Genomic DNA, 27,328 nt, shown 5'->3' with positions numbered 1-27,328 from the left:
GGAGAAATTGCTCCATACCATCTGTTGTGCAATTTCTGCGGAGTACGCCAATACCCCATATATGGGGGAATACTACGGTTTGGGCACACAGCAGGGCGTGGAAGGGAAGGAGCGTCATTTGACTTTCGGAATGCAAAATTTGATGGAATAATTAGCAGATGCCATGTCACGCTTGAAGAGCCCCTGATGTGCCTAAAAAAATGGAAACCCCCAAGTGACACCATTTTGGAAACCTACCATTTTGGGACATTATCTAGATGTGTATTGAGCACCTTGAGCCCCCAGGTGCTTCACAGAAGTTTATAACATTAATCCATGAAAAAAAAAAAAAAAAAACATTTTCCAACAAAAATCTTTTTTTTACCTACAAAGGAGAGAATGGACCCCAAAGTTTATTGTGCAATTTGTCCTGAGTTCACCGATACCAAATATGTGTCAAAAACTACTTTTGAGGCACAGTGCAAAGCTCGGAAGGGAAGTAGCACCATATTACAGTGCAGATTTTGCTGCACTTGTTTGAGGGTGCCATGTTACATTGGCAGAGCCCCTGAGGTGCCAGAACAGCAGAACCCCCCAAAAGTTACATCATTTTACCAATTAAACCGCTCAATGAACTAATCTAGGGGTGCTGTGATCATATGGACACGTGCGACACAAACTTATACCAATGGGCAGTGACGAAAAAAAATAATTTACATTTTTACCACCAAGATTGTGAGTTAGCCCCAAGTTTTACATTTTCACACTGGGAAATGGGTAAAAATGGCACCACAATTTGTCCCACAATACTACTTCCATACAGATGTAGTGATGATTTTGACTCCATGGGTGTTTTCCAGAAACAAGCAGCAGTGCACGTTCCTGAGTGAAAATTGCAAACTGCCATTGTAGTGACCAGTACATTATGCCCGGCTCGTGCTTCTGGAGTCACCACACACCTGTAAATTAGGGTTGCTTTCATCACTACAGAAATGCCAAACATGTGGGCGCTATATGTGGTTTAAGCACACTGGGGCTTAGAAGGGATGGGGCATTTGGATTTGGGAACTGAGAATTTGGTGAATTTCTTTTGGGGGGTGAGGAGCCTTTTCACTTTTCCAGAGCCTTTGTGCTACCAGTAACGTGGAAGCCCCTTATATTTCCATTAACAGATTACAGATTTGAGTGGGGACTTGTTTTGTTTGTGGATTGAGTGGAAGCTTTTATTGGGAACATTTTACATAACGCTTAGGATCACAGTTATTCGGCGCTCTATGCTGACCACTTACTTTGGCGTTTCCATCTAAATCTCTGAGTGGCGCGATTCAGATGAAACCCCCAATGGATCCATTCACTATAATGAGGCAGCAGTTACTTTGGATGTCGTATGGCCTCAGTTCTGCAGTGTCCTTTTCCGAAGTGCACAAAACCATGGCCATCGACACGGTTATGCAATCCTAAAAAGACGGACACCACCGGATCACAGGTCAGACGGCGCCCACAATGCCTCCATCTGCCTCATTATAGGGATTCTTCAGCCAGAGGATCTGTCTGAATAACCTATTTCAGAGACTTACACGGAATGCCCAGTGTAAGCGCTCAGTGCAGAGGGCAGGATAAATGTGTGCCGGCTCGGGAGGCAGAATGAAAAAAAAAATCATCAACAGCATGTGAAGAATTGGTTTTATTTTGTATGCCTCTCCTTGTGCGGCATAAGTGATTAGGTGATATTATTCGTGGGGTTGGTGCGATTACAGCGATACCAGATTTAGATTGGGTTTTTACATTTGGTTGCTGTCACACACTAAAAGACGCTTTGTATTGTGAAAACTAGTTTTTTGCAACACCATATTTTGATATACAGTACAGACCAAAAGTTTGAACACACCTCATTTAAAGATTTTTCTGTATTTTCATGACTATGAATATTGTAAATTCACACTGAAGGCATCAAAACTATGAATTAACACATGTGGAATTATGTACTTAACAAAGAAGTGTGAAACAACTGAAAATATGTCTTATATTCTAGGTTCTTCAAAGTAGCCACCTTATGCTTTGATGACTGCTTTGCACACTCTTGGCATTCTCTTAATGAGCTTCAAGGGGTAGTTGCCGGAAATGGTTTTCACTTTCCAGGTGTGCCCTGTCAGGTTTAATAAGTGGGATTTCTTGGCTTATAAATCTGACTCAGGTCAATGCCACAGAGTTCTACCAGCAGACACATCTCTACTAGAAAACTACTGCTAAGGACAGGCAACAAGCAGAAGAGACTTGTTTGGACTAAAGAACACAAGGAATGGACATTACACGAGTGGAAATCTGTGCTTTGGTCTGATGAGCCCAAATTTGAGATCTTTGGTTTCAACCACCGTGTCTTTGTGCAACGCAGAAAAGGTGAACGGATGGAATCTACATGCCTGGTTCCCACCGTGAAGCATGGAGGAGGTGTGATGGTGCTTTGCTGGTGACACTGTTGGGGATTTATTCAAAATTGAAGGCATACTGAACCAGCATGGCTACCACAGCATCTTGCAGGGGCATGCCATTCCATCCAGTTTGCGTTTAGTTGGACCATCATTTATTTTTCAACAGGACAATGACCCCAAACACACCTCCAGGCTTTGTAAGGGTTATTTGACCAAGAAGGAGAGTGATGGGGTGCTACGCCAGATGACCTTGCCTCCACAGTCACCAGACCTGAACCCAATCGAGATGGTTTGGTGTGAGCTGGACCGCAGAGTGAAGGCAAAAGGGCCAACAAGTGCTAAGCATCTCCGGGAACTCCTTCAAGATTGTTGGAAGAACATTTCCGGTGACTACCTCTTGAAGCTCATCAACAGAATGGCAAGAGTGTGCAAAGCAGTCATCAAAGCAAAAGGTGGCTACTTTGAAGACCCTAGAATATAAGACATATTTTCAGTTTCACACTTCTTTGTTAAGTATACAATTGAACGTGCGTTTTTATAGTTTCGAGATGTCTTCAGTGTGAATTTACGATTTTCATAGTCATGAAAATACAGAAAATTATTTAAATGATAAGGTGTGTCCACACTTTTGGTCTGTACTGTATATATATATATATATATATATATATATATATATATATATATATATATATATATATATATATATATATATATTACACATACACAGTGGGGCAAAAAAGTATTTAGTCAGTCAGCAATAGTGCAAGTTCCACCACTTAAAAAGATGAGAGGCGTCTGTAATTTTCATCATAGGTAGACCTCAACTATGGGAGACAAACTGAGAAAAAAAAATCCAGAAAATCACATTGTCTGTTTTTTTATCATTTTATTTGCATATTATGGTGGAAAATAAGTATTTGGTCAGAAACAAACAATCAAGATTTCTGGCTCTCACAGACCTGTAACTTCTTCTTTAAGAGTCTCCTCTTTCCTCCACTCATTACCTGTAGTAATGGCACCTGTTTAAACTTGTTATCAGTATAAAAAGACACCTGTGCACACCCTCAAACAGTCTGACACCAAACTCCACTATGGTGAAGACCAAAGAGCTGTCAAAGGACACCAGAAACAAAATTGTAGCCCTGCACCAGGCTGGGAAGACTGAATCTGCAATAGCTTGGAGTGAAGAAATCAACAGTGGGAGCAATAATTAGAAAATGGAAGACATTCAAGACCACTGATAATCTCCCTCGATCTGGGGCTCCATGCAAAATCCCACCCCGTGGGGTCAGAATGATCACAAGAACGGTGAGCAAAAATCCCAGAACCACGCGGGGGGACCTAGTGAATGAACTGCAGAGAGCTGGGACCAATGTAACAAGGCCTACCATAAGTAACACACTACGCCACCATGGACTCAGATCCTGCAGTGCCAGACGTGTCCCACTGCTTAAGCCAGTACATGTCCGGGCCCGTCTGAAGTTTGCTAGAGAGCATTTGGATGATCCAGAGGAGTTTTGGGAGAATGTCCTATGGTCTGATGAAACCAAACTGGAACTGTTTGGCAGAAACACAACTTGTCGTGTTTGGAGGAAAAAGAATACTGAGTTGCATCCATCCAACACCATACCTACTGTAAAGCATGGTGGTGGAAACATCATGCTTTGGGGCTGTTTCTCTGCAAAGGGGCCAGGACGACTGATCCGGGTACATGAAAGAATGAATGGGGCCATGTATCGTGAGATTTTGAGTGCAAACCTCCTTCCATCAGCAAGGGCATTGAAGATGAAACGTGGCTGGGTCTTTCAACATGACAATGATCCAAAGCACACCGCCAGGGCAACGAAGGAGTGGCTTCGTAAGAAGCATTTCAAGGTCCTGGAGTGGCCTAGCCAGTCTCCAGATCTCAACCCTATAGAAAACCTTTGGAGGGAGTTGAAAGTCCGTGTTGCCAAGCGAAAAGCCAAAAACATCACTGCTCTAGAGGAGATCTGCATGGAGGAATGGGCCAACATACCAACAACAGTGTGGCAACCGTGTGAAGACTTACAGAAAACGTTTGACCCCTGTCATTGCCAACAAAGGATATATTACAAAGTATTGAGATGAAATTTTGTTTCTGACCAAATACTTATTTTCCACCATAATATGCAAATAAAATGATAAAAAAACAGACAATGTGATTTTCTGGATTTTTTTTTCTCAGTTTGTCACCCATAGTTGAGGTCTACCTATGATGTAAATTACAGACGCCTCTCACCTTTTTAAGTGGTGGAACTTGCACTATTGCTGACTGACTAAATACTTTTTTGCCCGTGTGTGTGTGTGTGTGTGTGTGTGTGTGTGTGTGTGTGTGTGTGTGTGTGTGTGTGTGTGTGTGTGTATGTATGTATGTATGTATGTGTATATATATATATATATATATATATATATATATATATATATATATATATATATATATATATATATATATATATATATATATATATATATTTACTGGGAAAACTTAATGACTCAAGTACAAGCCTAGGGTGTGAAATGCAGCACCTGCCGGTAAATGTCACAAGTAAAAAAATATAAATAGATACCAATAAATGTAAAATTAATTGAGGCATCAGTAGGTTAAGTGTTTTTGAATATCCATATTGAATCAGGAGCCCCATATAATGCTCCATAAAGTTTATGATGGCCCCAAAAGATTCTCCATATTAAAATATGCCCCATATAATCCTGCATAAAGGTTAATAATGGCCCCATAAGATGCTCCATACAGACACTTGCCCCATATAATGCTCCACGAACATTACCGTATTTTCCGGCGTATAAGACGACTGGGCGTATAAGACGACCCCCCAACTTTACCAGTTAAAATATAAAATCTTCTTAAAAGTCAGGGGTCTTCTTATACACCGTATGTCGTCTGTGGGGCCTCTGTGCTGTGGGGTGGCGGTGTATCTTTATGCAGTCGGGGCTCCTCCGGCATCTGCTTAAAGCCTGGAGGCCCCGCCGGCAACTCCATCGGTGCAATGCGGGGGCCTCCGGGAAAATGGCCGCTGCTCAGATTCAGATCTCGTCCCGAGATCTCGGGAGACGAGATCTGAATCTGAGCAGCGGCCATTTTCCCGGAGGCAGCTCAATAGGTGCGGTGGCCTCCGGGAAAATGGCCGCTGGGGGCTGCGCATGCTCAGATTCAGATCTCGTCCCGAAATCTCGGGACACGAGATCTGAATCTGAGCAGCGGCCATTTTCCCCGGAGGCACCGATGGAGTTGCCGGCGGGGCCTCCAGGCTTTAAGGAGATGCCGGAGGAGCCGCCGCTCCCAGCACAGAGGCCCCACACTGCAGAAGAGGAGCCGCCGCCCCACAGCACAGCAGCCGCCGCTCCCAGCAGAGAGACCCCACGCTGCAGCGCTACGATAAGGTAATGGGGGATACTCACTTTCCTGTGAGACGCCCCCTCGTCATCAGGACCACTCCCCCCCCCCACCCACCATATACACCCGGCGTACAAGGCGATTCCCGGCGTATAAGATGACCCCCGACTTTTAAGAAGATTTTCAGGGGTTAAAAAGTCGTCTTATACGCCGGAAAATACAGTAATTATAGCCCCATAAGATGCTCCATAAAGATATTTGCCCTATATAGTGCTGCACAAACGTTATGGCCCCATAAGATGCTGCATACAGACACTTGCCCCATATAGTGCTGCACAAACGTTATGGCCCCATACAGACACTTGCCCCATATAGTGCTGCACAAACGTTATGGCACCACAAGATGCTCCATACAGACACTTGCCCCATTTGCTGTTGCTGCGCTTAAAAAAAAAAAAAAAAAATCACGTATTCACCTCTCCGTCGCTCAGACCCACGGCACTTTCAATATTCACCCGACTTCGTTCCGGCGCCGCTCCATCTTCAGCGTCTTCTGCACTGACGTTCAGGCAGAGGGCGCGCACAAACCACGTCATCGCGCCCTCTGACCTGAGCGTCACTGCAGTAGACGCTGAAGATGGAGCGGCGCCGGAACAAGCAGGTGAATATCGCGCTGCGCAGCGCTCCCCGCCCAGTTATACTTACCTGCTCCTGGCGCGGTCCTTGCATGTCTGTTCCCTGGCACTGCAGCTTCTTCCTGTACTGAGCGGTCACTGTTACCGCTCATTACAGTAATGAATATGCAGCTCCACCCCTATGGGATATCCCCAAGATAGGAGAAATTGTGCAATAAATTAAGGGGTACAGTTTCATGCAGTAACCCTTGTGTACCTGACAAATTTGCAGCAGATACAAAAATTACATTTACATTTTCTGCAAAAATTGCCTATTTCCACTTCTCAATGTTAAATTCTGTGAGGCACCTATGGGTCTAAAATACTTACTACACCTCTAAATGAATTGCTTAGGCAGTGAAGTTTCCAATATGGGGTCACCTGGGGGCTGTATCTGCTGTTCTGGTACCTCAGAGGCTCGGCTACTAAAGCCAACAATCTATTCAAACAAAATCTGCCTTCTATAAGTATATATATACACACACACATACACACACACACGTGTATATATATATATATATATATATATATATATATATATATATATATATATATATATATATATATATATATATATATATATATATATATTTTTAATACCGTTCCATGTGTGGTAAAATTGGTACGGCAGCTTTATTCTTTGGGTCGGTACGATTAAAGCGATACCCAATTTCTATTTTGTTTATGTTTTGGCATTTTTACACAAAAACTATTTTATAGATAAAATAATTGTTTTTGCATTGCTTTATTCTGAGAGCATTAAGTTTTTTTATTTTTCTGCTGATGGAGTTGTATGGTGGCTTGTTTTTTGCGAGACAATATGTAGTTTTCAGCGGTACCATTTTTATTTACATCCATCTTTTTGATCAGGTTTTTATTGCACTTTTTGTTTGGTGGCATGATGTGTAACGTCCCACACTATCTGTGTACGGGGATTACTTTCTTTGCTGGTCGTTGAGCCATACGCTGGGACACTCAGGGTTAAAAAAAAAAAAAAGTCCATTAGGTTAATTAGTAAACAGCATAAACCGCTTCTCAGAAACTTGGTAGTATGCAGCAACCAGTACACTGTCTGATACACGTTCGGCTCTATAGAACAAACACAGTCACTCACTGACCCCGGTCAGCATTACATGGATTCCTGTCAGTTACCAGTTGGTGTCAGTCAGACAGGTTCCCGGATCCCTCTACTCCTCAGAGGTATCCCACAAACACTTCTCACTGACTCAGGTCAGTATCACTCACGGATGTCAGACCGTCCACTCTGGAGGCATCTCACAGGGCTCCTTCCTCTGGCTCAGACTAGCCAGCACTGCTTCCCAGGGTGTGCAATGTCCAGCAAGCCGGTTTGGTCTGGAGCCACACACGCAGGAACACTTCTCCATTACTCCACACAGACCACTCTGTAGTGTCCAGCCTGGACACATGGAAATCTGTCCACACTTAGACTTCCTAACACTCACAACACATGTGCCAAACACACCTCCATTACATAGTTATAAGCACACCCAGGTACCTATCACATTGCTAGTCAGATGATTGTGACATCACCGCAGGTCCTCAAACACACAACCATGTAATAGCACCAACCCCAAAGAATAAATCTGCCTCATCACTTACACTGCAGGGTGTACTGCGCAAAAATAAAAATAAGAATTATCCTTGTACTGCTATTTGTTCATTCTACCTCCCAAAAATCGGAAAAAGGCTCAGCTCATATTTATTCTGCACTCTCCGTTGAGCACTTTTGTCAGTTTCCATATAAATTACCCAAAACCGTGATTTGGACAAAACTTCAGACGGAACCACTCCATCTGCCTCATGGTGGATGTTTCTGTTGGTGTTTTTGTCTGAATCTTATTTTTATGGGGTTTAAATAGAAACCCCAATGTAAATGTTCAGTGTACAACACAAGAATGTGATCAGTGTCTTATACTGGAAACGATAAAAAAAATATTATGCACTTCAAAATGTTACCAATATAAACCCTAATTTATCCCTCACAAACCCAGCCCCCACTCATGTCCGTCATCTGTTACTGAAACTTGAAGGGATTCCCATGTTACTGGCAGAACAAAAACTCTGGAAAAGTGACATGTCTCCTGCCACATCAAATAAAATCCAGTGAATTATGTGCTCCCAAATCCAAATGCCTCCTCCTTCCGCCACATGTTTGGTATTATTGGAGTGGGAAGAGAGCACTTAATTTACAGGATGTGTGTCACCAAAAGTACAAGCTGGGCACAATCTATGGGGGCTCTACACTGGAGGCACAATGTATGGGCACTAAACTGGAAAATTTGCTATTCTCCAGAATAAAGCCTGGCATAGATACAACAAAACAGTCACTCGAGCTGTAAATTAATTCAATGAAAGGTGCAATTTCTACAATGGGGTAACTTTTGGGGGTTTTCTGCTCTTCTGGCTCCTTTGAGGCTAAGCAAATGTAGTCTCCAAACTATTTTATCAAAATTTGTGTTCCAAAAGCTAAATAAATAAATAGTGCTACTTCCTTCTAAGTCCGGATGTGTGACCAAACAGTAATTTCTGATGACAAATGGGATATCCCCAAGATAGGAGAAATTGTGCAATAAATTAAGGGGTACAGTTTCATGCAGTAACCCTTGTGTACCTGACAAATTTGCAGCAGATACAAAAATTACATTTACATTTTCTGCAAAAATTGCCTATTTCCACTTCTCAATGTTAAATTCTGTGAGGCACCTATGGGTCTAAAATACTTACTACACCTCTAAATGAATTGCTTAGGCAGTGAAGTTTCCAATATGGGGTCACCTGGGGGCTGTATCTGCTGTTCTGGTACCTCAGAGGCTCGGCTACTAAAGCCAACAATCTATTCAAACAAAATCTGCCTTCTATAAGTCAATCAGGAATCAAAACAAACTGAATATGTGCAATACTATACACACACACACACGCACACACACGCGCACACACACACACACACACACACACACACACAAACAGGGCCGGACTGGGACTAAAATTCAGCCCTGGCATTTGAAGTTACACAGGCCCACTTGTCACATGGTGACTGTATAATATCTTTGTACACTTGTAGGCAGGGCCGGTTTTAGGCAAAGTGGGGCCCTAGGCAAAGTTTAAAATGGGTCCCCAAATGCTAACATATTGCACATCACACAGAAGCCTTTCTGTTGTATTTACGTGCGCTGAGTTCAGGCCGCTAAACGAGTTTGATCGACAATACTGAAGTTGTTCAACGCTTGTTTCCCGGCCTCTTTCCACCAGCTGAGGAGTAATGATGAGACAGAACGATCACTAATAGATCACTAACAGATCACCATACAGTATCATGTTTTCAGCAGCACATCTACAGTTTACACTGGCAATGTGCTGCTGACAACAAGGCTTTTTGTTCCAGCAAAAACAATCCGAATATGCAGCATTTTACTTGTTTAGTAAAATACACCCCGTAGTCCTCCATATATTATAATGTGCTCCATAGTCCTCCATATAGTATAATACACTCCCTATAGTCCTCCATATATTAAAATACACTGCTCAGTCCTCCACATAGTATAATACACTCCTCATAGTCCTCTATATAGCATAATACAATCCTCATAGTCCTCCATATAGCATAATACAATCCTCATAGTGCTCCATATAGTATAATGCACCGCCACAGTCATCCATGTAGTACAATTCACTTCCCATAGTATAATGCACCCCATAGTTCTTCATATAGTATAACGTATTCCCCATAGTCCTCGATACAGTATAATGCAGCCCACATATAGTATAATGCAGCCACCCCAGAGTATAATGCAGCCACCCCAGAGTATAATGCAGCCACCCCAGAGTATAATGCAGCCACCCCACAGAGTATAATGCAGCCACCCCACAGAGTATGTAACCCCCATAGAATATAATACAGCCCACCTCCCCATAATATATAATGTAGCCCCCCATAGAATATAATGATATAATGCAGCCCCCATAGTATATAACGCAGCCTCCCCCATAGAATATAATATACCCCCACAATAGTATATAACACAGCCACATAGTACATAACATGGCCTCCCCCATAGAATATAATATACTCCCCATAGTATATAGCAAAGCCCGCATATTATATAGCACAAACCGCATAGTATACAGCACAGCCTGCATACTATAGTACAGCTCGCGTAGTAGATAACACAGCCCACACAGCAGTATTCAGCACAGACCACACAGTAGTATACAGCACAGACCACACAGCAGTATACAGCACAGCCCACGTAGAAGTATACAGCACAGTCCACACAGTAGTATACAGCACAGCCCACAGAGTAATATATACAGCACAGCCCACAAAGTAATATATACAGCACAGCCCACAAAGTAATATATACAGCACAGCCCACAGAGAACTATATACAGCACAGCCCACAGAGAACTATATACAGCACAGCCCACAGAGAACTATATAAAGCACAGCCCAGAGTACTATATACAGCACAGCCCAGAGTACTATATAAAGCACAGCCCAGAGAGTACTATATACAGCACAGCCCAGAGAGTACTATATACAGCACAGCCCAGAGAGTATTATATACAGCACAGCCCACAGAGTACTATATACAGCACAGCCCACAGAGTACTATACACAGCACAGCCCACAGAGTACTATATACAGCACAGCCCACATAGTACTATATACAGCACAGCCCACAGAGTACTATATACAGCACAGCCCACAGAGTACTATATACAGCACAGCCCACAGAGAACTATATACAGCACACAGTAGTATACAGCACAGAGCACAGCCCACAGAGAACTATATACAGCCCACAGTAGTATACAGCACAGAGCACAGCCCACAGAGAACTATATACAGCACAGAGCACAGCCCACAGAGAACTATATACAGCCCACAGTAGCATACAGCACAGCCCACAGATAACTATATATAGCACACAGTAGTATACAGCACAGAGCACAGCCCACAGAGTACTATATACAGCCCACAGTAGTATACAGCACAGAGCACAGCCCACAGAGTACTATATACAGCCCACAGTAGTATACAGCACAGAGCACAGCCCACAGAGTACTATATACAGCCCACAGTAGTATACAGCACAGAGCACAGCCCACAGAGTACTATATACAGCCCACAGTAGTATACAGCACAGAGCACAGCCCACAGAGTACTATATACAGCCCACAGTAGTATACAGCACAGAGCACAGCCCACAGAGTACTATATACAGCCCACAGTAGTATACAGCACAGAGCACAGCCCAGAGAACTATATATAGCACACAGTAGTATACAGCACAGAGCACAGCCCACAGAGTACTATATATAGCACAGAGCACACAGTAGTATACAGCACAGAGCACAGCCCACAGAGAACTATATACAGCCCACAGTAGTATACAGCACAGAGCACAGCCCACAGAGAGCTATATACAGCCCACAGTAGTATACAGCACAGAGCACAGCCCACAGAGAGCTATATACAGCCCACAGCAGTATACAGCACAGAGCACAGCCCACAGAGTACTATATACAGCCCACAGTAGTATACAGCACAGAGCACAGCCCACAGAGTACTATATACAGCCCACAGTAGTATACAGCACAGAGCACAGCCCAGAGAACTATATATAGCACACAGTAGTATACAGCACAGAGCACAGCCCACAGAGTACTATATACAGCCCACAGTAGTATACAGCACAGCCCACAGAGTACTATATACAGCCCACAGTAGTATACAGCACAGAGCACAGCCCACAGAGTACTATATACAGCCCACAGTAGTATACAGCACAGAGCACAGCCCACAGAGTACTATATACAGCCCACAGTAGTATACAGCACAGAGCACAGCCCACAGAGTACTATATACAGCCCACAGTAGTATACAGCACAGAGCACAGCCCAGAGAACTATATATAGCACACAGTAGTATACAGCACAGAGCACAGCCCACAGAGTACTATATATAGCACAGAGCACACAGTAGTATACAGCACAGAGCACAGCCCACAGAGAACTATATACAGCCCACAGTAGTATACAGCACAGAGCACAGCCCACAGAGAACTATATATAGCACAGAGCACACAGTAGTATACAGCACAGAGCACAGCCCACAGAGAACTATATACAGCCCACAGCAGTATACAGCACAGCCCACAGAGAACTATATACAGCCCACAGCAGTATACAGCACAGAGCACAGCCCACAGAGAACTATATACAGCCCACAGTAGTATACAGCACAGAGCACAGCCCACAGAGTACTATATACAGCCCACAGTAGTATACAGCACAGAGCACAGCCCACAGAGAACTATATACAGCCCACAGCAGTATACAGCACAGAGCACAGCCCACAGAGAACTATATACAGCCCACAGCAGTATACAGCACAGAGCACAGCCCACAGAGAACTATATACAGCCCACAGTAGTATACAGCACAGAGCACAGCCCACAGAGTACTATATACAGCCCACAGCAGTATACAGCACAGAGCACAGCCCACAGAGTACTATATACAGCCCACAGTAGTATACAGCACAGAGCACAGCCCACAGAGTACTATATACAGCCCACAGTAGTATACAGCACAGAGCACAGCCCACAGAGTACTATATACAGCCCACAGTAGTATACAGCACAGAGCACAGCCCAGAGAACTATATATAGCACACAGTAGTATACAGCACAGAGCACAGCCCACAGAGTACTATATATAGCACAGAGCACACAGTAGTATACAGCACAGAGCACAGCCCACAGAGAACTATATACAGCCCACAGTAGTATACAGCACAGAGCACAGCCCACAGAGAACTATATATAGCACAGAGCACACAGTAGTATACAGCACAGAGCACAGCCCACAGAGAACTATATACAGCCCACAGTAGTATACAGCACAGAGCACAGCCCACAGAGAGCTATATACAGCCCACAGCAGTATACAGCACAGAGCACAGCTCACAGAGAACTATATACAGCCCACAGTAGTATACAGCACAGAGCACAGCCCACAGAGAACTATATACAGCCCACAGCAGTATACAGCACAGAGCACAGCCCACAGAGTACTATATACAGCCCACAGCAGTATACAGCACAGAGCACAGCCCACAGAGAACTATATACAGCCCACAGCAGTATACAGCACAGAACACAGCCCACAGAGAACTATATATAGCACAGAGCACACAGTAGTATACAGCACAGAGCACAGCCCACAGAGAACTATATACAGCCCACAGTAGTATACAGCACAGAGCACAGCCCACAGAGTACTATATACAGCCCACAGTAGTATACAGCACAGAGCACAGCCCACAGAGAACTATATACAGCCCACAGCAGTATACAGCACAGAGCACAGCCCACAGAGAACTATATACAGCCCACAGCAGTATACAGCACAGAGCACAGCCCACAGAGAACTATATACAGCCCACAGTAGTATACAGCACAGAGCACAGCCCACAGAGAACTATATACAGCCCACAGCAGTATACAGCACAGAGCACAGCCCACAGAGTACTATATATAGCACAGAGCACACAGTAGTATACAGCACAGAGCACAGCCCACAGAGAGCTATATACAGCCCACAGCAGTATACAGCACAGAGCACAGCCCACAGAGTACTATATATAGCACAGAGCACACAGTAGTATACAGCACAGAGCACAGCCCACAGAGTACTATATATAGCACAGAGCACACAGTAGTATACAGCACAGAGCACAGCCCACAGAGAGCTATATACAGCCCACAGCAGTATACAGCACAGAGCACAGCCCACAGAGAACTATATACAGCCCACAGCAGTATACAGCACAGAGCACAGCCCACAGAGAACTATATACAGCCCACAGTAGTATACAGCACAGAGCACAGCCCACAGAGTACTATATACAGCCCACAGTAGTATACAGCACAGAGCACAGCCCACAGAGAACTATATACAGCCCACAGCAGTATACAGCACAGAGCACAGCCCACAGAGAACTATATACAGCCCACAGCAGTATACAGCACAGAGCACAGCCCACAGAGAACTATATACAGCCCACAGTAGTATACAGCACAGAGCACAGCCCACAGAGTACTATATACAGCCCACAGCAGTATACAGCACAGAGCACAGCCCACAGAGTACTATATACAGCCCACAGTAGTATACAGCACAGAGCACAGCCCACAGAGAACTATATACAGCCCACAGCAGTATACAGCACAGAGCACAGCCCACAGAGAACTATATACAGCCCACAGTAGTATACAGCACAGAGCACAGCCCACAGAGTACTATATACAGCCCACAGCAGTATACAGCACAGAGCACAGCCCACAGAGTACTATATACAGCCCACAGCAGTATACAGCACAGAGCACAGCCCACAGAGTACTATATACAGCCCACAGTAGTATACAGCACAGAGCACAGCCCACAGAGTACTATATACAGCCCACAGCAGTATACAGCACAGAGCACAGCCCACAGAGAACTATATACAGCCCACAGCAGTATACAGCACAGAGCACAGCCCACAGAGAGCTATATACAGCCCACAGCAGTATACAGCACAGAGCACAGCCCACAGAGAACTATATACAGCCCACAGCAGTATACAGCACAGAGCACAGCCCACAGAGAGCTATATGCAGCCCACAGTAGTATACAGCACAGAGCACAGCCCACAGAGAACTATATACAGCCCACAGCAGTATACAGCACAGAGCACAGCCCACAGAGTACTATATACAGCCCACAGCAGTATACAGCACAGAGCACAGCCCACAGAGAGCTATATACAGCCCACAGCAGTATACAGCACAGAGCACAGCCCACAGAGAACTATATACAGCCCACAGTAGTATACAGCACAGAGCACAGCCCACAGAGAACTATATACAGCCCACAGCAGTATACAGCACAGAGCACAGCCCACAGAGAACTATATACAGCCCACAGCAGTATACAGCACAGCCCACAGAGAACTATATACAGCCCACAGCAGTATACAGCACAGAGCACAGCCCACAGAGAGCTATATACAGCCCACAGCAGTATACAGCACAGAGCACAGCCCACAGAGAACTATATACAGCCCACATCTCTTCTCTTCCTCCCCTCCCCTCCTCCGAGAATGGCCCCACAGTCCAGAAAAAAAAAAAACTCTCCTCACCTCTCCTCGTGCCCAGCGTTGCTTCCTGGTTCCTGCTCCTGTCTCAGCAGCTGCAGTCTGCCCGGGACACAGCAGGTGCGCGATGATATGACATCATCGCGCACCCGCAGTGTCAGAGGCAGAGCGGGGAATGATGGGAGAGGAGCGTCTGTAGACGCTCTCTCCTCCATCATTGCATTCAACTGTACCGGCGTCTATACGCCGGTATAGTTGAATGCGACGGCGGGGGCGGCGAATTGAGCGGCCCACCACTGGCACCGGCCCTTCTGGCATTTGCCAGAAGTGCCCTATGGCCAGTCCGGCCCTGCACACAAATGATACTTCCCAAGTCTCTGATAGACAAGTGTTGGTGATGTACATACAGAATAGTGTCACCTAAAAAGAAGACTGGCTGCAAATCAAGAGAAATAGGGCCACACATCTATGAAAGAAGAATAATTCTCTATTAAATCGCACATCTTGCCTACCATGGAGACACTAGAGTAAATCTCAATCAGGTACTAAATATAACTGACTCTTCCATGGATGCAGTGAAGGTTGCTCTGACCATAATCACATGCTACAGCATTGTGCATCACTTTTTTCAAGAAATCTTAGTTATCTGACACGCATCTTGTCCGAAACACGTGTTGGTGTACGTGTCCGCACTTGCACAGCATACCACCAGGTAATATGACCCTTTTTATACTCTTATATGATGTCTTAGACTTGGATTGCATCCTCGGTCTATACACATGTATGTGACACATAGTGGCACTTGTATATCGACAACTTTATTTTTTATTTTCTATCTGCATGTGCTTTGTTGCTTATTGTTATTTCTTCATTTGAATTGGCATACTCTCCCAATTGCTTTCCTGGTATATACACTATTTCATTACATCTTGCAGCCTGAGATCACCGCCTATTACAGTGGTATACATGACCATATTTTGAATGAACCATTTATAATTTGATCCGCACTATGTAGCTGACTTCTTTGTATCATCATTGTGTATCTTACACTCTTTTTGGTGATTGACTTTGAGATTTACTGTCAGTGCGGTTACTATGTGCTGTTGCTATTGTACGTTTTATATGTAATTTTATTTCAACATATTTGTTTTATCATCTCGTGCGGGCACCCTCGTATTTGTGCCACCCTGTCACCATGTATCCTGATAAAGGTGTTTTATCTTAAATTTTCTTATGTGTTATGACCTATATTCGTCTTTTCCTTCATTGGTTTCTTCTATAAGTCAAGAAGCGCTCCTTCCCATCTGACGAAGAAAGGGAGATTTGGGGTGGCAGGGCTGGTGTAAGACCAGCACGCACTTTGTAAGTTCTCCTATGTACAATTAAATAACTTTAAAATTGTATATAATCTTGGCCAGATACCACTTTGGTTAAAGGTGATTGATTCAGTAGCGTTCAAAATAATAGCAGTGTGTTAAAAAACATGAGTTAATGCAAAAACGTTATACTAGGTTTTATTTCTATGCATTGGGAACAACACACTATTTTCTAATTCAAAACATTTAGAGAAATGGATATAATTTTTAACTACTTTACAGAAAATAAAAAATGAACATTGGGCTGTTCTATAAAATAGCAGTGTCTGCATTTGTCTTTATAAGCTCACAATATGTACTTTTTTTTGTGGATTTAGCATTCCTGTGAATCACTTACCTAATATTTAGTTGTATACCCACAGTTTGTTAGACCTGCTTCACATCTATGTTGCACAGAGTTGATCAACCAACTTCTGGCACCTGTCACGGTTATTCCAGCCCAGGATGCTTGGACTTCGTCCGACAATTCTTTGGCATTTGTTTGTTTTGCCTCACAAATGGCTTTTTTTTTTTTATCACCCCACAAGTGTTCTATCGGATTAAGGTCTGGGGATTGGGCTGGCCACCAATTTCAAGGGCATATCCTCTATAGCGTAAGGCAACATGATCTCTTCAAGTCTTTTAATATATGCAAACTGGTCCATGATCCCTGGTGTGCGGTAAATAGGTCCGGCACCATAGTAAGAAAAACATGTCCATATCATGATGCTTGCACCTTCATGCTTCACTGTCTTCAGAGTGTACTGTGGCTTGAATGCAGAGTGTTGGGGTCGTCTGACGAACTGTCAGTGGCCCTTGGACCCGAAAAGAACAATTTTACTTTCCTCGGTCCACAGAATGTTTCTCCATTTCTCTTTAGGCCAGTTGATGTGTTCTTTGGCAAATTGTATCCACTTCAATGTCTTTTTTTTTATTATTTATTTTTTTTAACAGTGGGATTTTTCAGGGACTTCTTGATAAGAGATTAGTGTCACACAGGCGTGTTTTAACGGTCACAGTCCTCACAGGTAACTTGAGACTATCTTTGATCATCCTGGAGCTGATCACTGGCTGAGCCTTTGCCATTCTGACTATTCTTCCATCCATTGTCTTCTATGTCGCTCTGGTTTGGCTTTCCATTTTAAAGCATTGGAGATCATTTTAGCTGAATAGTTTTCAGTATCTGCATTTCTTTTATATGTTTTATCCTCTACAATCAAATTTTTAATCAAAGTTCACTGTTTTTCTGAACAATGTCTTGAGCGAGCCATATTTCTCAGGCTTTCAAGGAGAAATGCTGTACAACATGTCCTGGCTTCACCCTTACATAAGGGCCACCTTCTCTACACCGGTTTCTTCACAGAATGATTGACCTCACTAATTGAACTCCACACTGCTATTTTGAACACCCCACCTTTTTCAATTAATTATTCTAATACACAGACTGAAAAACATTAATTAAAGGCGAACAATCTGCAAACTGTAATATAAGGTATAGGACTAAATAGTCAGGCACAGGAATTTAACTCAGTCATAAAAGAAAATAGTGCAACTGAAGACCATAAAAGAATAATGATTAATTAAAATATATATTTTTATTGAAAACATGATTAAAACATGAAAATCAGCTGATCCAAGTGACAACACGTGACACAAGGGGTAAGTGTATGACAAAAATGGTAAGATCTCGATATAGAGAGCATATGTGAATACATGTAGTACTTTCTAGTCAAAATACATGATTATACAGCGATACCATTGGACAGCACTTTGCAGTATATTGCAGTGCACGCCCCCCAGGAGAAAGCAAGCGCCAAAACGAGCGTAGGGGACAAGGCTGCCCGTTTTCACATCGGGTACATTCATTTATATTGCTCCTTGTACTTTCATTACATATGCACTTTACCTCCCACATGGTTATCTCTGAATGCTAACTTATGGCAGAGTCTTATTACTCAGCGACTATACTGCTAACCTCTACCTCAATTGTAGTGACTCTTCTTTGTGCCATAATAACTATATCCTTCAAAGTGCTGTCCAATTGTATCTCTGTATAATCATGTATGTTGATTTTGACTACAAAGTACAGTATTACTTGTTGTATTCACAGTGAATTCACTGCAGTTCACCGCAAGACATTTCGTAAAGGGAGCCTGCCGCAGGATTGTGCATAGTAACCTACAGACAGTGTCAGAATGGCGCCATCATACTGATTAAAATGATATCTCGGTTGATGAAATCTGTCTTGTGGTTATTTAATCTTTATTTTCTGTGTTGAGTTCATGATATGCTCATGCCCTAAGGCGACCTGTGGGGGTCTTCATGTGGTGCTTGGATTAGATATTCATAATGCAGACTGCGGACAGGTTATTGATCCCTCACTGAGCTGCCTCCTAGTTTACATAATGAATACCTGTGCATACTGAAAAAAAATAAAAACTTCTGCAGCCAGGTGCCATCTGTGGCACCTGCTCGGCAGCATTATCGCATGTTTAGTGTCCAGTTAATATCCATTATTGAGCAAGAAAAAAGAAAATCAATTTGAAAATGGCGCCTGCACAGTAGCTGCTATCAGTGTGTATAGAGATCCAATAGCTGTTATTGCGCAGGCGGTGCCATATTGCTGGAGAAGAAAAAAAAATCATCCTACAAGATGGTGCCGCCAGCGCCTGTGAAATAGCAGATTTTGGATCTCTATACACACTGATAGCAGCTACTCTACAGGCACAGCGGGCACCATTTTCAAACTGATTTATTTTTTTTTGCTTAATAACAACAAGAATAGTTATTAACTGGACACTAAACATGCGATTATGCTGAAGTGCAGGTACCATGGGCGGCACCTGCCTGCAGAAGGGTTTTTTCAGTATGTACAGTGGGGCAAAAAAGTATTTAGTCAGTCAGCAATAGTGCAAGTTCCACCACTTAAAAAGATGAGAGGCGTCTGTAATTTACATCATAGGTAGACCTCAACTATGGGAGACAAACTGAGAAAAAAAAATCCAGAAAATCACATTGTCTGTTTTTTTATCATTTTATTTGCATATTATGGTGGAAAATAAGTATGTGGTCAGAAACAAAATTTCATCTCAATACATTGTAATATATTTAATTTGTTGGCAATGACAGAGGTCAAACGTTTTCTGTAAGTCTTCACAAGGTTGCCACACACTGTTGTTGGTATGTTGGCCCATTCCTCCATGCAGATCTCCTCTAGAGCAGTGATGTTTTTGGCTTTTCGCTTGGCAACACGGACTTTCAACTCCCTCCAAAGGTTTTCTATAGGGTTGAGATCTGGAGACTGGCTAGGCCACTCCAGGACCTTGAAATGCTTCTTATGAAGCCACTCCTTTGTTGCCCTGGTGGTGTGCTTTGGATCATTGTCATGTTGAAAGACCCAGCCACATTTCATCTTCAATGCCCTTGCTGATGGAAGGAGGTTTGCACTCAAAATCTCACGATACATGGCCCCATTCATTCTTTCATGTACCCGGATCAGTCGTCCTGGCCCCTTTGCAGAGAAACAGCCCCAAAGCATGATGTTTCCACCACCATGCTTTACAGTAGGTATGGTGTTTCATGGATGCAACTCAGTATTCTTTTTCCTCCAAACACGACAAGTTGTGTTTCTACCAAACAGTTCCAGTTTGGTTTCATCAGACCATAGGACATTCTCCCAAAACTCCTCTGGATCATTCAAATGCTCTCTAGCAAACTTCAGACGGGCCCGGACATGTACTGGCTTAAGCAGTGGGACACGTCTGGCACTGCAGGATCTGAGTCCATGGTGGCGTAGTGTGTTACTTATGGTAGGCCTTGTTACATTGGTCCCAGCTCTCTGCAGTTCATTCACTAGGTCCCCCCGCGTGGTTCTGGGATTTTTGCTCACCGTTCTTGTGATCATTCTGACCCCACGAGGTGGGATTTTGCGTGGAGCCCCAGATCGAGGGAGATTATCAGTGGTCTTGAATGTCTTCCATTTTCTAATTATTGCTCCCACTGTTTATTTCTTCACTCAAGCTGGTTGGCTATTGCAGATTCAGTCTTCCCAGCCTGGTGCAGGGCTACAATTTTGTTTCTGGTGTCCTTTGACAGCTCTTTGGTCTTCACCATAGTGGAGTTTGGAGTCAGACTGTTTGAGGGTGTGCACAGGTGTCTTTTTATACTGATAACAAGTTTAAACAGGTGCCATTACTACAGGTAATGAGTGGAGGAAAGAGGAGACTCTTAAAGAAGAATTTACAGGTCTGTGAGAGCCAGAAATCTTGATTGTTTGTTTCTGACCAAATACTTATTTTCCACCATAATATGCAAATAAAATGATAAAAAAAACAGACAATGTGATTTTCTGGATTTTTTTGTCTCAGTTTGTCTCCCATAGTTGAGGTCTACCTATGATGTAAATTACAGACGCCTCTCATCTTTTTAAGTGGTGGAACTTGCACTATTGCTGACTGACTAAATACTTTTTTGCCCCACTGTACATGTATTCATTATTTAAACTACAGAGCAGGTCAGGGAGGGATCAGTGACCTGTCAGCAGTCTGCATTTTGAATACTGTACCTAATCAGAGCACCACATGAAGACCCCCACAGTCCGCCCCAGGGCAGGAGCATATCATTAACTCAAAACTGAAAATAAAGTTAAAATAAAGTTAAAAAAAAACAATCACAAGACGGTTTTAATCAACCAAGGTATCATTTTAATTAGTATATAGCCGACCTGACACTGTCTGTAGGTTACTATGCACAATCCTGCTGACAGGTTCCCTATAAGGCAATATGTCTGATAGGTGAGGAATATGGTTGTTTTTTATTTTTCTTTTTTTTACAGGAGACCAGGGCTTCGATGGAATGGGCGTTTTTAGCACCGCTCACAGCTGCCGGCTCGCGCTGTCATCTGACAGCATTGGAGCCGCAGCTCACTGACCGGCAGTAATAATCTTACCATCGATAAGAGCCAGTGTTTGTGCACTGTCATGCGGATGTTCAAACAATAGATGTCCCCCCCCTCATTCATCTGAATGGGGTCCGGGTTCAGGTACTGTTTTGGTAGCCGAACAGTACCCAAACATCCTGGGGTTCGCTATTCACTATCAAAGAAGCCTCCCATGAATATTTTTTTCATTAAACGTGTGTACATATGTATGGTGTGAGTTTGAGTGTATTGAAATAATCTCCTGTGTGCCGCACTGTCACTTTCTATTTCTCATTGGCATCACCTCTCTGCAGACTCTACGGGTCACTGTGCACTGAATGCTCTGGCCAAGGCTTTACAACTCAAGTCTATGGAACATCAGAACAAGACTCTATAGGTTTTCATTGTAAAAGAGGCATCCAGTTCTCGCACAGAGGAGACCGTGAGACGGCCAGTCTGTAGGGCAGTGACATCCTTCAGTAGAGAAGAACGGCGCTCAACACTGGAGAGAGTAGCAGCACGGGAGTATATTAATACTCTAACATTACATTACATGCACATATACACACATTTAATGAAAAAAGTAATAATGGGAGGCTTCTTCAAATATGTGTAAATATTAGTTGCTTATTCTATGACACTTAACCTGCTATTTCTCATTTTTCCTTTTGGTCAACTAGACTTTGACTGTTTTCACTTTTCAGCATCTGAAACTAAAATCATTACTTTTTGTGTAACTTTTGATTAGTAGTAAGTACTTACATCCGTTCTAATTGCTTTAAGTCTTGAAATGCTCCTCTCTCAATGATGCTGATTTGGTTTTCCTCCAAGTGCCTACAAAACAAAGCATTTCAGTCATGCAAAAAATTCAATTGCTTCTAATTATATTTAACAACCAAATACAAACTGCACATGAAAAACACAGGAAACATTTTTCCAGGTTCATATTTCAAGTTTAACTTCAAGTGAACTTTCAAAAGCAAGTCTGTCGATTTCTAGCTACATCCTCCACTTTCCTCCTCGCTTTCCATTGAGTTTCATGAGCAACAACTGTTATCTCCTATCTCAGTATTCGGAAAATCCCAATTCACAAATGACAGATTTTACAGATGAATTCATAGTAAATGATCATTCCAGGAGGAGAATGAAGCAGCGTTCTCTGATAAGATAAATGACATTTCTTACTTCACTGGCACCTTGGTGACTTTCTAAAATATACACCTGAATGCTGAGCTGGTCAACAGTAGTAAGGGACTCTCTAAAATATACACCTGAATGCTGAGCTGGTCAACAGTAGTAAGCTTAGGTTCATTTCACGTCATATTTATTTGTTATGGCCTAAGGATAACTGAATAATATCTAGGCGTATACTTTGATGTACATACTTGATCTGTTGTGCAGAATAGTGAAAACAGTTTTTAGGTGGGACTAAGAAGAACTGCTAAGTTAATAATCTTACCACCGATCAACCTAAGAGTCGTTGAGGGGATGTTTTTGTAACATTACGATATGGGATTTTTGTACCATTATGATATAGGCTACATCTTTGGGAGGAACATTTGATTAACTGACAAGGAATTGTCAAACCCCAGTGAATATGGCTTACTAAGGTCGACATGGTCTAAATTTTATATTATGCAAGTCTTGATTGACGGCACTTACTCACCCAGAGCAAGCACTGCCTGAACGAAGCCTGCATCCCAGCAAGTTAATAGAATAACGTCAGGAGCTACTCATTTATTAAACCTCCAGGTATATCAGTGAAGGTAGCAGTGACCGTAGACAGGATCCACACATCTGATTGCAGCCAGGCGAACAGTTTATGCACATTTTTGGGTTCCTGCTGTGTTAGTGTGCTCGTGCAGGGATACGGATTCAGCAAGGAAGTGCTGTCAATCAAGATCAAGGGGAGTACTAAAAATGAAAATTGAGGGTGTAATGGTGCACTGATCCTTGGCCATGCTTGGCAAGAGCATCCTGAAGCCCCCTCATTTGCATATGGATAAGAAGTCCATTTCTCAGCCACTAATACAATGACCAGTAAAGCGCTAGTATTATTTTTTATAGGGGTTAGGGGGTGACAGACTCCTTATACAGCCAACTTTTCATTTGATTTAGACTTCCCTTTGTGAAAACAGACAATTGATTGAGGGATACCAAACTCAATCATAGCAGTTTCTAGGATCTGAACAGGACTTTTGTGTAAAAAGAAGGAAAAAATTATTACAGTACTGTGAGTCCTGCTTACCAAGCCCACATAAGCCGATTTTGTGTATACACAAAATACATTAAAATCACGAATTAGGGAGAGTTTATCAGAACAACCAGTGCGGTCAGGATTTATTACTAATAATCAGCTTGTCAAATAGTATCACAGGTTGTCTCTAACCAATCTTTAAAGGGAATCTGTCACCATGTTTTTGTCAAAGATGTGTCACTTAGAACTGCGGCACCCAGTAAACTGCCACAATCAGAGTTCTTAGATTTAGAAATGCATCAGAGCTGAAAAAGTAGCCACCACATATACCAGGTTCTGCATATACATAGTCTATATTCAGTGAGCTGCTTATTACAGGAGGGGGTGGAGTCAGACTAGCATGCACACACTGCTGTAGTGTGATCACCGAATGATAAAACCTTCATTGGAAGTAAAACAACAACACACAGCCTGACATGTGATACATCATTAAAATCTCTGTTTTAACCCCTACCTTAAGCTGTCCTCTGAATACATAGCAAAAATACGCTGACAGATTCCCTTTAGAGTAAGAAAGTATCAAAAACATTTGTTGTTACATTTTACAGAAATCACATCTCAAAGAAGTGCAGGATGTTTTCAGTTCATATTCTTGTTTATTATTTTGCAACTTACAGTACTCGAAGATTTTTAAGACCAGCGAAATCTGTCTTCGCAATCCTTGTAATGTTATTTTTATCCAAGTCTCTAAAAAAAGAAAAAAAAAACAGTAATAAATATTATAAACAAAATAAAACCTATATTCTGTAGTTAACTGTAGAAACATCTTTATGAAATAAAATGAAAAGCAATTTTTATTTAGATAGTTATTCAGTTGTTCCAGCCACTGATGGTGGATTCATATAACACATAAATAGTAATTGGTATGTTGGTCATTAAATACAAAAATATTCACTTATTTTAGATATTACCGTAAACAAATAATGGCTGAAACTACTGTATTGTCACCATCTGTAACTATAACATTTTATAAAATGATATCAGCTACACTTAAATAAGCTTCAAACTAAAATATTTTGATAATAAAATTCTTAGCCACTCAACAATTTGGTTCAACACAAACTGAAGTGAATCAGTTCGAAGATCAAAATGCATTGCAATTGCAGTCAACAGTAATGTATTCTATGGAAACTTCCGATACTTGCTGCCCAACATAAATCCCAACTTTACTTACAGTAGAAATTTAAAAAGACTAAGTAGAAAGAATTCCGCACGGCAACAAAGTTCAACATTTCTTTAAAAGTGAGGCACTACATATTTAGTTGGATGTTTTGGCCCAGTAATAACAGATGTTCCTAAGATACAGATTGCCTGGAATGGTGGTATTAAATATTAAGTGCAGGCAATGCACAATGTGTAACCTCAGTCACATCGTGTGTCAGACATTTTAGCTAAGGAGCTGTGCAAGACTTGAAACCCAAAATAATACTTAGTGCTGTGGTTTCGGTAAAATGTTTGGGAATTGCAACCATTTTTCTATAAAGCCTCCTCATGTTAGGGGTTCAAAAGTAACTGGATAAACTACCTTTACCATAAATAAAATGTTCATTTTTAACATTTTGTAGAGAATCCTTTGCAGGCAATGACTCCCTGAAGTCTTGAAGCCATGGATATCGCCAAGTGCTGGGCTTCCACCTTTGTGATTCTTTGCCAGACCTTTACAGCAGCTGACTTCAGTTGTTGCTCGTTTGTGGGTCTTTCTGATGTAAGTTTTGTCTTAAGCATGTAAAATGCTCCTCCATGGGGTTGAGATCTGGTGATTGAGTTGGCCATTGCAGAATATTCCACTTGATTGTCTTGAGAAACTCCTGGGTTACTTTCACAGTATACTTTGGGTCACTGATCCATGCCTTCTCCATACTTTCATCCTCATGTAATTCTAGTACATTTTGATCTCAGTTTCATCTATCCAAAAAATAGTTTTCCAGAACTGGGCTGGCTTCCCTTGATGTTTTTGTTGAGAAACTCTAATTTGGCCCATTTTTAAGGCTGATGAATGGTTGAACATAAGGCTACAATCCATCAGAGAGATTGCAGAAATGTTAGGGATCTCCAAAACAACAGTTTGCTACATTCTGAAAAAAAGAAGCACATTGGTGATTTTGACAAATCAAAAGGTATGGAAGACAGCAGTGGTAGATGATCGCAGAATCCTTCCCATGGTGAAGAGAAACCCCTTCACAACATCCACCCAAGTGAAGAACATTCTCCAGTAAGTAGGTGTCTAAGTATCCAAGTCTATCACAAAGAAAATATTTAATGAGAGCAAATGCAAAGTGTTCACCATAAGGTGCAAGCCATTAAGCAGCCTTAAAAACACAAAGTAATAGACTTTGCCAAAAAACATCTAAAGAAGCCAGTTCGGTTCTGGAAAAGCTTTCTTTCACCAGACGAAACCAAAATCAACCTGAACCAGAATATTTGGAGGAAGAAATTCTGGAGAAGATTTGGAACAGCTCATGGTCAAAACACCACATCTTCTGTTAAATATGGTGGGGGCAGTGTGTTGGCAAGGGCACGGATGGATTCCTAAGGGTACAAGGTGATCCTTTCTGCTCAGATTCAACCAAATGCAGCAAAGTTGAACGTCGCTTCTTTGTACAGATGGATAGTGACCAAAACATACTGCAAAAGCAACCCAGGAGTTTAAGGCAAACAAGTGGAATATTCTGCAATAGAGAGGCAATCACCACATCTCAACCCCATTAAGCAGCATTTCACATGCTTAAGACAAAACATACGGCTTTCTGTCTTAAACACAAACCAACAAAACCCACAAACAAGCAACAACTGAAGTCAGCTGCAGTAAATGTCTGGCAATGCATCACAAAGGAGGAAACCCAGCGTTGGGTGACATCCATGGCTTCCAGACTTCAGGCAGTCATTGCCTGCAAAGGATTCTCTGCAAAGCAATACAAATTATCATTTTATGTATGTTAAGTAATTTGTCTAATTACTTTTGAGCTCCTGAAATGAGGAGGCTTTGTAGAAAAATGGTTACAATTCCTAAATGTTTCACAGGATATTTTTTCTCAATCCCTTTAATTAAACCCAAAAGTCTACACTGCAATCGCATCCGAGTTGTTTCATTTGAAATAAAAAAAAAGTGGCATGCCGAGCCGAAACATTTCTGGACCTAACTATGCATCCCCCTATGTTGCCCCCACATTATATATGGGA

General features: G+C 42.4%; 1 protein-coding gene across 4 annotated transcripts in view; it reads right to left on the bottom strand.

Annotated features, from left to right (window-relative positions):
* The window catches only part of LOC143776549 (slit homolog 2 protein-like), a 215,659-nt gene that overhangs the window by 78,336 nt on the left and 109,995 nt on the right, over positions 1 to 27,328 (bottom strand). For all 4 annotated transcript variants that reach the window (XR_013215865.1, XM_077266021.1, XM_077266020.1 and 1 more), the window contains exons 2-3: positions 24,764 to 24,835; positions 22,654 to 22,725 (exon numbers count right to left, since the gene is read on the bottom strand). Coding sequence is in view for 3 of the 4 variants with exons in the window: in XM_077266021.1 (XP_077122136.1) it covers positions 22,654 to 22,725; positions 24,764 to 24,835 (144 nt within the window). In the remaining variant the exon portion in view is untranslated. The remainder of the gene's footprint in view (positions 1 to 22,653; positions 22,726 to 24,763; positions 24,836 to 27,328) is intronic.

Source organism: Ranitomeya variabilis, chromosome 5, assembly GCF_051348905.1.
Source record: "Ranitomeya variabilis isolate aRanVar5 chromosome 5, aRanVar5.hap1, whole genome shotgun sequence".
Lineage (NCBI taxonomy): Eukaryota > Metazoa > Chordata > Amphibia > Anura > Dendrobatidae > Ranitomeya > Ranitomeya variabilis.
The sequence above is the reverse complement of the archived record's forward strand: the minus strand, read 5'-3'. Positions and strand labels throughout refer to the sequence as shown.